The 13122-nt window shown below is 37.4% G+C and overlaps 1 protein-coding gene across 1 annotated transcript in view; it reads left to right on the plus strand.

The window, feature by feature from the left end:
• Window positions 1-13122, plus strand: part of SLC6A11 (solute carrier family 6 member 11) — a 95466-nt gene that overhangs the window by 43939 nt on the left and 38405 nt on the right. Inside the window, exon 6 of the mRNA XM_054387166.1 lies at window positions 3553-3687. Coding sequence (XP_054243141.1) covers window positions 3553-3687 — 135 coding nt within the window. The remainder of the gene's footprint in view (window positions 1-3552; window positions 3688-13122) is intronic.

The following is a 13122-nucleotide window of genomic DNA, read 5'->3' on the forward strand; positions in this document are numbered from 1 at the left end:
GATGCTGTAGTATCATATCAGCAAAAGACTCTTCTTCCAACAACGCTGTGTGGGGAATTCCACAGTATACAAAGATGTCCACAAAATACAATGTTTTAGTGTGTTATTTGCTGTTCACTTCTAGGAAGTTAGAAGTAAAGCAGGATACATCATGCACGTAGCCAAATTTTGGGTTCCCAAGCAGTTTCTCCACACAGGAGTGTACATCAGTGTGGGCAAAGTTGTCTGTCCTTTGTCCTGTGAGACATACCTTTTATGTCACTGAGATCTAAAGATTACTCAGCAGTTCCCTCAACAAAGGAAGGTGGTGGTGTTAATCTAGTTCTCTGGGATCCACACTGTCACTTATATGACTGGCCAATAAACGGAAAACACTAAATGAAAGATAAGAATGAGCAGAGCATGCTTATTTTCCAAATAACTCTTCCAGTACTGAGTTGGAGCGAAATGCTGGTGATTCCTGCTTGGATACTACTTGTGTTCATAGCCTAACAGAGTGGTAGAGGACTTTAGAGGAAGAGAATTAGCAAGCCAGTAATTTTCTGAAGCATCAAGTGAAATTAAACACTTTTAGTTCATCTACATCAGTAAACAATTTCGTAAAGGCATGTTTCTTTCAGGTTCCTTTGGGTATATTTCCTCACTCAGCTTCGCCAAGGATGAGGTTTCTTCTTCTGTACCCATGAGAGTAAAGGTACTCGTGTACTGTAGACTGTAATCCCCCAGAGCCATCCCGGCTTTCAGTTATACCTCACTGATTTCTCTTCGCTGTTCCAAATGCCTTCCATAGCCTATCCACACCTCTTAACACTGTTGCAATTACTAGAACCACAACTTCTAGCACAGTTTTATCATGAGGGTAGCTGTGCCTCAGCTTTAAAGAAATAAGGACTCTCCTTCTTTTCTGATTACCATTCAGAAAGAAGACATCTATATAGTGCAATTGGCTCAGCAATTTTGGCCATAAATACCAAAGCAGATATCCAGAAAAATGAGAGTGATACATCCTTCCTGAGCCAACTGAGATGGGTGACAATTTATTGATGTTAGTGCTTGCACATCTGACGAGGCTGCTAAAACTGTGAGATTCTCCTGTACTGCAGCAGCTAGGTGTTGTGTATAGAGAGGAGAGAGGATCACTACTTGTAGGTGGTGTTCCAGTCTCCCAGTATGTTGAGCCACTTTAATGCCATAGAATCCAGTGCATCAGTGGCTTATTTGACCATGCATCTCTAGGGCTCCTGAGGTGATGGAGTATGAGGCATTTTAGAAATCAAACCCCATTATTAGTATCATTATCACATCTGTAGGCATTAAAAGTTTACTGAATTGTTTTCTTTTCTTTCACCACATCAAACCTCTCTGAATATAAATGAACACAACTGTTTCTAATTACACTGCATCCTGGTTTAATTGACTATAATTGCTTGGTATGTTAATTTGCATTCCAATGCTCAAAATGCTTTTTTTAAACTCTTGTCAGAGCAATGCCAATGTTTTTGTTGGAAACAAAATAAAAATTTTTGGCATTCTACTTTTTGCACCAAGTTCTCTTATTGCAATACAGTTGAAAGACAAATTTGCAAAGTTATTTAGACTGGAGCATCTAATAACTCTTAAGACTACTTAGGTGCTTAAGTGAAAGTACATTAGGACCTTGGATCCTGAAATCACGTATTTCATTGACTGCCATGAGTTACAAGTACTAGGAGTTTAAATACCAAAACATTAAGAGACTTAGATATCTGTATCACTCAAGGTTATCTATAAAGTTATCTAGGTGTCTATGTGATCATTTCATGAGTAAGGCACCACAAAGATCTTGAGGACTAGTTTGCATCTTTCAAGTTTCAAGTGAAGGTGACTTAGCTTGTGCAAAAATGTAGAAGAAATACATGATAACTCTGTTGAGGGTAAGGAAGAAGCCCTGCATGCGAGGTACTGAACTACACACCTCTCTTAGGTGTAAAAGAAGAAACCTCATCCTTGATGGAGCTGCATGAGGAATCACACCTAAAGGAAGCCAGGAAGAAATCTGCCTTTACAAAATTGTGTACTGATGTGCAAAATTTCAGGGCAGTGGCAGGATGCACAAGATACCAGGCTGCAAACTAGTGTCCTTAATGAAGCATAATGTGATGAAATGTTATTCTTTAATGTTAGAACAGATGCTTAGGTGCACTATCTTCCATGTCATCAAATGGATATGTCTGCTGACTATTCTATATTAAAATCAACTGTTGATTTAGAAGAAGTTGAGAAAAAATATCTGACACCTGAATGATATGTAGATGCTTAATTCCTGTTAAGATCAGTAAGATTAAAGTATCTAAATATGGTTTGGGCAGCTGGACAAGTTTGAAGATCTGCCATGTGATTTTTAAGTTCCTTCATTTCTGAATGTACTTGTGAGATGGTTTACTGTTTGGGGTTAAGTACTCAGCATGGGTTGAAAAGTTAATCTCGGTTTGTTAGACATGAAAAGGTTTGAGAGTAATTTCTGCTGTATCCCTTTCCTTTACACAGCCACGAGACAGATAATAAACTGAATAATATATTTAATAAATATATATATAATAAAACAAATATTTTTGAAGACTTTACATGTATTTTTCACCAAAATATTTTACTCATTCTTGAAGCTTGTTGAGTGATTCAGGTTTATGGATGGTAGAAGTGTATCATCTCATACTGAATATTTAAACCTACCCTGTACAGGTGACTATAGAGAATTATGCTGAGTTGAGGTATGTTTTTATTTAAAGGAAATATTTGTAGTGACATGAAATTGATAATTTAATTCATATTCATACTGACATGGAATTTATCATTTAATCCATCTCCAAGTTTGAGTAGCTACCTATTGCTCTCAGGTTTGTGACTGTAAAACAGAGTCAGTTATGCTCAGTTTTTCCTTTGGGAAGTGTAACTTTCAGGTTTCCAGAAAGGCTCAGTTGCTTCCCATGCACAGAGCACACTGATTTCTGGAAAAAAGAATATTGGCCATGTATGTGAAAACAGAAATTGCTGGTTTTCAGCAACTCAGGAATTTTGCCTGAAGGTGCTTTGCATGATAATGGCGTTATCCCAGATGGTAAGCAGGTATACATGGCATTTAAACTTTAAGCTTGATGAAATGTTTGTTCTTCAAACATAGACATCCAGGCTAGGTGACTGAGAATTCATTGCATGTGTTTTATATAATTCATGCCATTAATTACTTGCTAATACAGGTCAGTTCCTCCATGTTTGGAATATAATGTGGTGTAGTACAAAGGTGCACTATATAGAGTGTCTGGTTACCTGTCACAAAGAAAGAGTAAATCAGGTGCTTGAAGGGAACTTTCCAATCTCTGTAAAAATGTGTTGATATTTCCTACCTTCCCATAGAGTAATTTAGAAGGACAAATTCAATTGGCAAGAACAAAGGCAATGAAACCACTTTTCCTCCAGAAAAGGATTTGGTTTTTATCTAACAGCAAGATGGATGTGGAGATGATTTTGTTGCAGCTAGGAGACCATGTTTTTCTAATGTTTTCTTCTTCTTGCTAGGTTGTATATGTAACAGCCACATTCCCTTATATCATGTTGATGATTCTTCTGATTCGTGGAGTAACATTACCAGGTGCTTCAGAGGGGATAAAATTCTACCTGTACCCTGACCTCTCTCGACTGTCTGACCCACAGGTAGGATCATGGTCCAATCATTTATTTTCTTAGATTGGGAAAATTTGGAAGTTTCTTGGGTTTAAAGTTTTTACAGGTGAATGTTGGATAGTTGTTCATTGTTAGAGATTTGGAATTGTGGATAGGGCTTTAAAGCCATTGGTGCTTATGTGTGTTGGAATATATTATTCTTTTAGTGGAAAAGTACTTTGGGCCATAAACCAGAATTCTCAGATGTCTTCAGTTGCAGTTGCTGCTTCTACCACTGAGGGGCAAAAGTATTGCTGCTCGTTCAATGCAAACAAATTTTACTGATATTTAGGTATTCTATGGTTCTTTGCTCATTCCAAATCTAACTCTCAGTCAAAATGAGCAGAGAAATGAATTCTTCAGATAATTGTTGTCTTGGAAGCAGAAGACTATGTGCAATCAAGGAGGTATTAAGTATTCAAACTAGGAGCTCTCTTTTTTTTTTTTTTATTGTTTCTGGAGTGGAGCTGAATACTGGATTAAGTTGCTTTTTCTTTTCCATGACAGATGAGCACAATAGAATACTTACTATGTATAATTTGTCTGACATTGAAGAGGAAAAATGACACAAACTCTGCAAAACCTGACAGGTTGCAGATGGTACTCTCCTTACCTAGTTTGACAATGTAAAAGATGTTACATGGTGTCACTCCTAAGGCTATTACAGTATTAAATGGATCTTGAGATGAATATAGAAAGGAAAATTGTGAATACTTATCAAAGTGCATTTTATGAATCTGCTAACTAAAAATGCGACAGAATAACTTTTTTTTTTTTTTCCCGCCTTTGCTTGCTGAAAATGTTATTTTGTTACAAAAGAAAATAGAGGGGATCCTTCAGGTAATTTCCTTGAAGTGACTGAAATGACTGAGTCATGTTCACTTTAAACAAGTAATATTTCTGCAGAAAACAAGCAAACACACACACACAAAATCTCCCAAACCAACCAAACCTGTTGCAAAGGAAAAGAATAATTAAAAATATTGAAAATTTTAGATGGGAAATTAATTGTTGCCACTTTTGGACTTGACAGTGTTTCCATTGTTCTATGTCAGCATAGACAAAGTGAAGTGAAAAAAAGGAAGAGAAAGCAGAGCTGTGGAGGTGGTGTTGGAATGTCAGTGCATTATGGATTTCCAAGGACTATTTTGCTTGTGGTTCCCCTGAGAAATTAACATAGTCACAGAAAACCAGAGGACTCTGACACACTCCCAGTTATTTGACTACACTAGTTTGTGGTGTTGCAGTATAGCAAGGTAGCCCATTTTCAAGTGAATATCATGCATCTTAACTCATTTCAGTAAAGACAAAAAATTTGGCTGGCAGATTCATACTGAGAACATGATGAAATCTCTTTTTATTTTGTCTGCTTTTAACTAGTGCTATTCTCTATGGTTCTGATATCTGTTTATTCATTGCCTAAACAAGAAGTCTTCACTGAGTACTCTTCCACTACTCCATGACTCCTCTACCTGCAGTCTATTCACACAGCCTGAGTGGGAGGTTGTCCTGCAACTTAAGTGTCTATCCCTCCGCTAGTCCAGCTGTGTGCAATTGGCCTATTAAGAGGATTCTGTCCTGTGTGTGGATTTTTTCACATGCCACCTACACCCTTGCTACTATTTGTCACGGAGGGAGGGCATGCAAGCTTAAGCAACATCATTGTCAGTGCACAAGAGGTTTTTATATGCCTATTTACTATAGTGGTTCCATTTGTAAGGCAATATGTTGTTGCCATGGCAATTTCCAAAGCACATGGTATTAGCCTAAGCAGTCTGTGGAGTACAAAGCACTTGAGACACGTGTGCATGTATCTGTTTGTCCCACACATATAGCTCAGTTGATAGTAGAATGGCTTTTGGGAAGGCTTAATGGATTGCTTTAACAAGCCAACTTCCCTGTTTCAATGAGGCTTTGACTGACACATCGCTGTACTTTCAGCCTTAGTATTTTAAGTAGCTTCTTATAGGAACCGTAGTACAGACTGGGAACAATAATGCAGGTAATTTAACTGTAGTATATGTGATGAAATGGTTTTAGAGAATTAATTTTTGTGTTGAAAAATTGTTCCACTGGATTTATTTTGTTGACGCTAATCCATTCAAATTTTGAAGACAGATTTCTGAGTTATTAGCAGGATCTCTGGTCAGTTTTTAAGAAACAAAGGAAGTTTAGCTTTTCAGTCTTAAAATTTGGCAGAACTTGATTTATTAAAGAAAAAGTAAATGGAATTGGTTCAGCTTTATCGCAACTTTTAATAATTAGATTTTATGGGACACCCAAACTTAATGTTCAAACCATTGTATCAAACCTTCCTCTTCCATAAGTCTCTTCTCAATTTGTTCTAGAGCTTTTTGCTAAGGAGCAAGTGTAGGGTAACTCAAGTAGCCTCGATGTTTGTACTTCCAGTTTCTTCTTTACTCTTGTTTATCTGGATTTACTCTCCAAAACTGAAGCATAACACATGTACTTGCAGAAGGTGTTTTCCTTTTTGTTTGGAGGTCTGTTTAAGTAATGTCGCAGACTAATGTGGCTGCATTAGGAAAGGGGTATGTGCACCACAGTGCCAACTGTGCTTATTGTGGATTAAATAAATTTTCTCTTCAAGGCTCACTTTAGTTTGAAGTTCTTCAGTCTTTTGTCTTTGTATAATTTGCATTCCATGGTTTGTTATTGCTTTCTAAGCAGCTATTCATCTGTTTTTTTCAGTTCCTCTTAGCTTTCAAGTGCTGTGTTCTCCATTTAATTTTTATAATCTATCTTTTCAGCAGACTGAATCTCTTTGGTCTGAAAATGCTATATTTTTGTCCTGTGTATCTGTGGAGCTCATACCAAGCACTTTTGTTATAACACTGGAGTACTATAAGTAAGCTTTCAGAAGTGCGGTTTTTTTCATCAGCAGTAAGATCTTTAAAGCCTTCATGCTCAAATAAGCTTGAAACTTGTCTTTCTACCCCAATCTGGTAGATGCAGGTGCTGTTTACAGCTTAACTATGGGGTCTTTCCTGACTTGTAACTGACACAAAAGAAGTATTTTACAAAGTTAATAGGATTGTTTTGGGGATTGTATGCAAGACTGACTCAGAGTATGGTTCTGGCTGTCCCTTAACAGATTTAAGTAACTTAATACATAATTGTGCTTCTGTGTGGTACTCATGGCTCCTTTTCGGGTAAAACACTTTCTTCATAATGGGATTTCCCAAACATTGTAGATCCAGAAGCTGAATTGGCTAGGGACGAGCAGACATGCCAGTCTGATGGATCAAAAAGTTATATTGTAATTAATAATCTGGAAAACACATGCATGTAAATGAAAACCCTGGTCTAGCAGTGGGTTCTTAAAAATGAGGACAAAAACAGAGCCACCTTGTTTCTTGTGTGCTGGTATGGTAGTAACTGGCTGAGTTCCTGGGGTTTTATTAACAACAGTCCCTCCTGCTCCCACCAAAAGGGAAGGAAAAAAAAAAAAGAAGCAAACATTGTTTTAGTGAAGATATTCGTTCTAGCATCTGTAGTGTTGAACATATCAACACAGTCAGAATTACACTCTCTTCTGGACAGTTTGGTGCTTACCACACTCTTGAACAAATTTAGTTAATCTGGGTTTTGTGACTGAATAGCACATGAGAACATATTTCTATGTGGAAAGAACACAGGTTGTGCTTTACATCTTAATACACTTCAATGTGACCATTCAGTATGATTATGAACGACAGGACAAATTACGTGTAAGGTACAGGAAGATCTGAGCCATCTCAGTTAGGATTGATTTAAAATTTCTCTCATTTTTTATTTGTGGTGGTAAAGTGTTAAAATTGCAGTCAAATTTCTGATGGCAGAAACATTTCTACAATTCAGTTCTAGCAGGTCATCTATGCTTGTTCAACTCTTAGGTAGCCATGACTGTGTGAATGGCTGTGCAGAGCTTCCAGGTGTTTCCAATGGGTACTCCACTGAGTCTGAAAATGGCTTTCAGAAGGACTTTTCCAGCAAATTTTCCTGGCACTGAAATTTGATTCATTGGCTTGTAGCTCACTGGATCTTCCTTGTTGAAAATAAATGCCAAAATATGAGTGCACAGCAATGAGCTTCACCTTAGAATGCAGGGGTTTTTTAGTTTCAGTTTTATAGCACAAAGATGACTCTCTTATTCCTCTCGGTCTCAAAATGTTTGTCTTTCTGTATTTTCCTGTGTGGCACTAAGCTAAGATTTCATGGTCTGTGTGTTTATACAGAAAAAGAACATCTTAGTACATCAGATAATCTCTTTCAGGGAAAATGTTTGATTTGGTAGGAAAAAAACCCACTATTTTTTTGGTAGAAAATCACTTAGAATAAAGGCACATTAATTTTTTTTTATTTATTTGTTTTATTTTTTTGGGGGGAGGAAGGGAGTGTGCCTAAAAATTGTAGTTTTACTTACCTACTTCTTAATGTTCAGGTTAGGATGAGTTAGTTTTTCTAGTTATTCACTCCTGCTGTAACATCACCTTGGTATGTTTGGACATATACATAAAGTCATATTTCTAAAAAGATGCCACTCGAAGGCAGTAAACAATTGCTATGCAGTGTAATTGTAAACATGTATATGTGTGAGTGACATTTGGGAATAATCTATGGGTCTAGAGATAATATTTTCTTAACTCCTGTTCTGAAGACCAAGCTAGAAAAGCTTTTTATTTCTGACTGCTTTCTATTTCCAATGTTTAATAGTGCAGAGCTGCTTCAGCAATGAGACGTGCAGCAGTAATACTATCCTGATTCTTTACCCTGAATTTAGCAGAACTAGCCCGGATTGATTCAGTTTTCTTACGGGCAGCCTTGAAAGCAAGCGACTATCACAATTGTATCGCCACCTTGAGGCAGGATGAAGCCTGTGTTCAAAGGCAGAAGGAAACAAAAATTCTCTCCTTGTTTAAAAAATGGAGCAAATGGCTGCATTTAAACAGAAATCTTAGGGCTCACTTTTCGTTAAAAAAAAAAAAATATAAATTATTTGCTGTTTGGGTGGTTTCATGCTCATAAAATCGAGGCAAATGTATGGATTCCTGAATAGTGGCAATTAGGTCTGTACTGCATCTATGGAAACATTATTTATCCTTAAAACTGAATCCTAAGAATTTTCATATGTTGGCAATCAAATAATATCTAATTGATGGATTTTTTTTAAATGCTTTTGTTTGGAGTTTGACAAGTCAGAAATTTGCAGTCAAATTGGAAACTTAGTGCTGGATGGTAAGCCAAACTTTTAAGCATTATACTTTGAGAAAAGTGTTCAGAGGCAGAGTATTTGTCCTAAACCTTATCAGTCTTCAGCAGTTTATTACATTTTTGACCATTGTAAGAACTGAGCAGCTATTAAAAAAAAAAAAAATTGTCATGGGAGGAGGAAGATGTCTGGCTCCCAGTACACTCTTGCAGTTCTGTGAACAGCTATGGGACTGACTTTTTTTTTTTCCTGTCACTTTCTTCCCATTCTCTGTATTGTTTGCTCCATGTTCACTTTCTGAACCAGGCAGTTGTTATGTACATGCATGTGCAGTGAATTTAAAAGGGAGTGAAAGACCATAGGTATCAAAATTCTCAGCTGAATTTACTATCTATGTAACTACAACTCCCACTTCACACACATCTTTGAACAGTCTTTGTTCATCTGATATGGAAGATAAATATCAAACCATTCCTTCTATGAAAGTAAAAAAGGTATCGCTGCTGGTTGTGAGGCTCTCACGTTGCTGTTAAGTAGTAATCGCCTACACAAACTTCTTAAATTTAAATTGGAAAAGGATGAATTCTTTCCAAAAATCTGCTCTTTGCATCATCATCACAAATTGCTGGGATTTTAAAATTGTAAGGTAAGCAGACAATATAGACTGATTCAATGTTTAGAAACATTTGGCCCAACAATGCAGTTTATAATCTCCATAATGAGGAACTATTTCATTTTCCCATGTACTATGGCTTTTGCATTACACATTGTTCATGTGGTTTTAAAGGACAGCAAAACCAGACAAATTGCTGTAATGCAGTGCTCATGCTGAAAGGACACAGGTGTTTAACACAGCCATCAGTCACTCCTGGGATGGATACTATTCCTGTTTTCCCCAGAGGCAGACTGAAGGCAAGCCTGGGGGCACACTGTGCTTCCTCTACTCAGAGGAACATAACTACTGCTGTCTCGCAGTGAATCCACTCTGGGGAGACTCAGCATATCCATTGCAAAATGCATGGTCTGAAGGCATTCAGGGACTTCTACCAAAACAAAAAATTACCTTCAGTGATGCATGGAATGGCTTAGTATTTGTGCACTGCACAAGTCGTCACCCTGTGCAAAGATTTCATGTGTATTTAAGTATGCTGTGGGAAAGGCAATATCTAAACTGGCTGCATCACTGCTGAGCTGTTGGCGTGTAGGGGGGAATGTGACATACCTTTTCAGGACTTGATTGTACAACTCTGTGTTTTTCAACAGCATAACATTGTGACTACTAACTTTTACCTAACAAATATGGTTTCAGAAGTTGCTTTGAAGAGTTATTTCAAGACCTGAACAAACAGTTTACCTCCTTCTCCCCGTGTTTTTTCCTCGTGTTTCTTGCTGTTGCTACAGAAGCAACAGAAAGCTGAGCAGGCAATAGCAGATTTTGGCATTTAGAAGAGGCTTGTTGAAAGAATGGAGTTATTTTGTAATTTCCTTGGGATTTCTAGGCCATATGGGATCTCTTCCAGCTATCCCAGCAACTTCTTAACAACCTTGGCATAGAGAGATATCATCTGAGTTTCAGGGAAGCTCTAGTGACACTTGATTGTTAGAGGTTATGGGCAGTGTGATGTGCCACTGGAGGGAGACAGGATCCACACATTAGCTCAGTGTGCTGGCTTAACAAAGGCAGACTTTTCACTGATTACCAAGACAGTACCTGAAAAGAAGTACTAGATAAATCTGAAGACCAGTTTTGTGCCAAAAGTATGTAAAATTCTCAGGAACTTTTAAGGAACTGTGAGTACTATCAATAACTCCAGCCTGTTGGCTGCTCTAAAACTCAAGTCTCCAATCAAGAGAAATGCTGTTGTTTAAAATTTGTTTCAGATTAAATTTTTAAAAAATGGTACCAGAACTATGAAATGATATATGGGTATAAATTATGAGACAGTAATAAGGGCACAGTGAGGATAGTCAGTAAGGGAAGCAAATAAATATTCCATTCTAGTTCGGGGACAGTCCCATGTAGTTATATGATGTCATGTAAATGGAGGTACTGGAGATATATTTTAAGAATTGATAACTGGATTCTTGTTATTCCAGAAGAAGGAGAGAAAAAAGAAAAAGGGAAGATTGCTACACAAGTGGAATGATGTGCAAAGATCTGTTATTTCGTGTTTATAAAATCGAGTGTGCTTAAAAATTATTCTTTGAAGATATGTACAAAAATACTTTCCAATCCCCCCGACATTTCTGAGTCTTTATTTACATTCCAGAGCTGGAAGAACAAAAAGAATGCTGAGCAAATATCTGCAGAAAAGTAGTAATTGCTCAACTGTACTGTGTGCACCCCACAAACTATTATTGGAGACGTGCCATACTCTAGGAGTTGACTGTGAGTCTGGAAAGGTCTCTACTTAAGTAAATGGAGTTGGGGGTTTTCTTTGGAAGTAGTCTAGAGGGGATTGGTGCTGAAGTTTTTCTCTGAAGGTGTTCTCTGAGGTAATGGAAACCCAAAATGAGGAGGAGGCGGAAAGGAGCAGAAAAGGTGCCTTCCTCCAGCATCATGTAAGAAAGTTGGGAACTGCACTGAGTTGTGGGCTATGCAGGCATCTTAAAACTACATGTACCTTTCTGCTGCTTTTTCTTCCCTCTTCTTACCATGCCAGCATATAGTTTGTATGACACTTGTACATGAATACATGATTTATTTGCAAAGGCAATATGGGAAATGAAGGGGAGAAAAGTGGTAGAAAACAAGGAGAGGGAAACTGGAATGAGAAAATGGGAGCTGACTGATGGCCGTTGAAGGCATCCTGCCCTAATATAGGTGGGAAAACAAGCTGTGTCTCCCATGAGCTGTCACTAGCTTACAGCAAGGGTTCAGATCCAGGAAAGCAAACTAGGAAGATGAGATGTGTGTATTGGCAGCTGTGACTTTCTGGTGCTTTCTACTCTCAGTGTCTGCGGAATTTGTGACTGTTCCTTCCTTATGGATAACTCCAAAGTATTAGTATAGTTTTCGTTCAGGCCATTGAAACTAGATTGATTGTTGAGCTAGCACTGCATAATTGCCTCTTCCTTATGCTTTATGAAATGTTTGTACACCCGCACAGATATATATATATGTATATATAAAATCTATATATATCTATATACACACCAGGGTTGTATCATCAAGGTTGTCCATGGACAGGATGGGGTAGCTAACATGCTTTCTTAACTTCAGATTCCACTATGATGCATTAAGGACTTGGGCATAGAGCTTGTAGTCTTTTCTCTGAAATAAGAGTCTTTTAGGGAAGAATTAAAAAATATTCCTATGTTGATATTAAATTCGAGAAAATCTGGTACTGGTAATACAGGAATTTCTGCAAAGATCACTAGATATTTTTAAAGATATTTTCCTGAACTGCATTTATAGTCTTAGATTTCCATATGTTAACATATTTTCCCATATGGATGTTTATAAACAACTACTTTCAACACTGAGGCTCAAATAAGCTGAGCATTCTGTGACCATTTGCATCAGAATCCTGATGGCAAGAATTTCTTTTTGTGCCATCAGAAAAGAGAGGCAATAACATGTGTTTGTCACACAAGTGCCAACCAAACACTACTGCTTCAGCTTAGGACTGTAAATAAGGATAAGGAAAGAAAGCATCTGACTGTCACAAAGGGAGGCAATGAAAGGCATTGAGTAAATTGGTTACAAACTTGGCAGGAAATCATCAGATGTTGATGCAGTTTGGGATGTGGGTTCACTGATCTTGCATTTGGTTGTTTATTGTCAACCCATCTGAACTTTTCAGAGGACATTTGAATCAAGAAAACGCAGCTGAATATGTAAAAAACAGGAGGCAGCATCTGGTTCCTGATGATTTCACACTTAGGTCCTGGCTTCACATATTGGTAATGTAGCAGAATAAGCACAAAACCTTTCAGGCAGAGTAGAGCTTTAAAAAGTGTTTTTATTTTAAAGAGGTGTTTCCCTTTATTCCTTTTACTATTATCATTACATTTTGAAACAAAATCTTGCTTAGAAATTAAAAATTAAATGCTTCATTTAGCAAAATAACATTTTACTTCTTAATAACTTTTCAGTTTGTGACTAGATGGTTCTGCTGCTTGACACAAGCTTACAAATAGTGTAAATTAAACAGAATCTCCATACATCTGCAAAATTAAACATTTGATCACTGTTAATACATCAGTAGCCCCCT

This window comes from Indicator indicator, chromosome 15 (genome assembly GCF_027791375.1).
Source record: "Indicator indicator isolate 239-I01 chromosome 15, UM_Iind_1.1, whole genome shotgun sequence".
Taxonomy (NCBI): Eukaryota; Metazoa; Chordata; class Aves; order Piciformes; family Indicatoridae; genus Indicator; species Indicator indicator.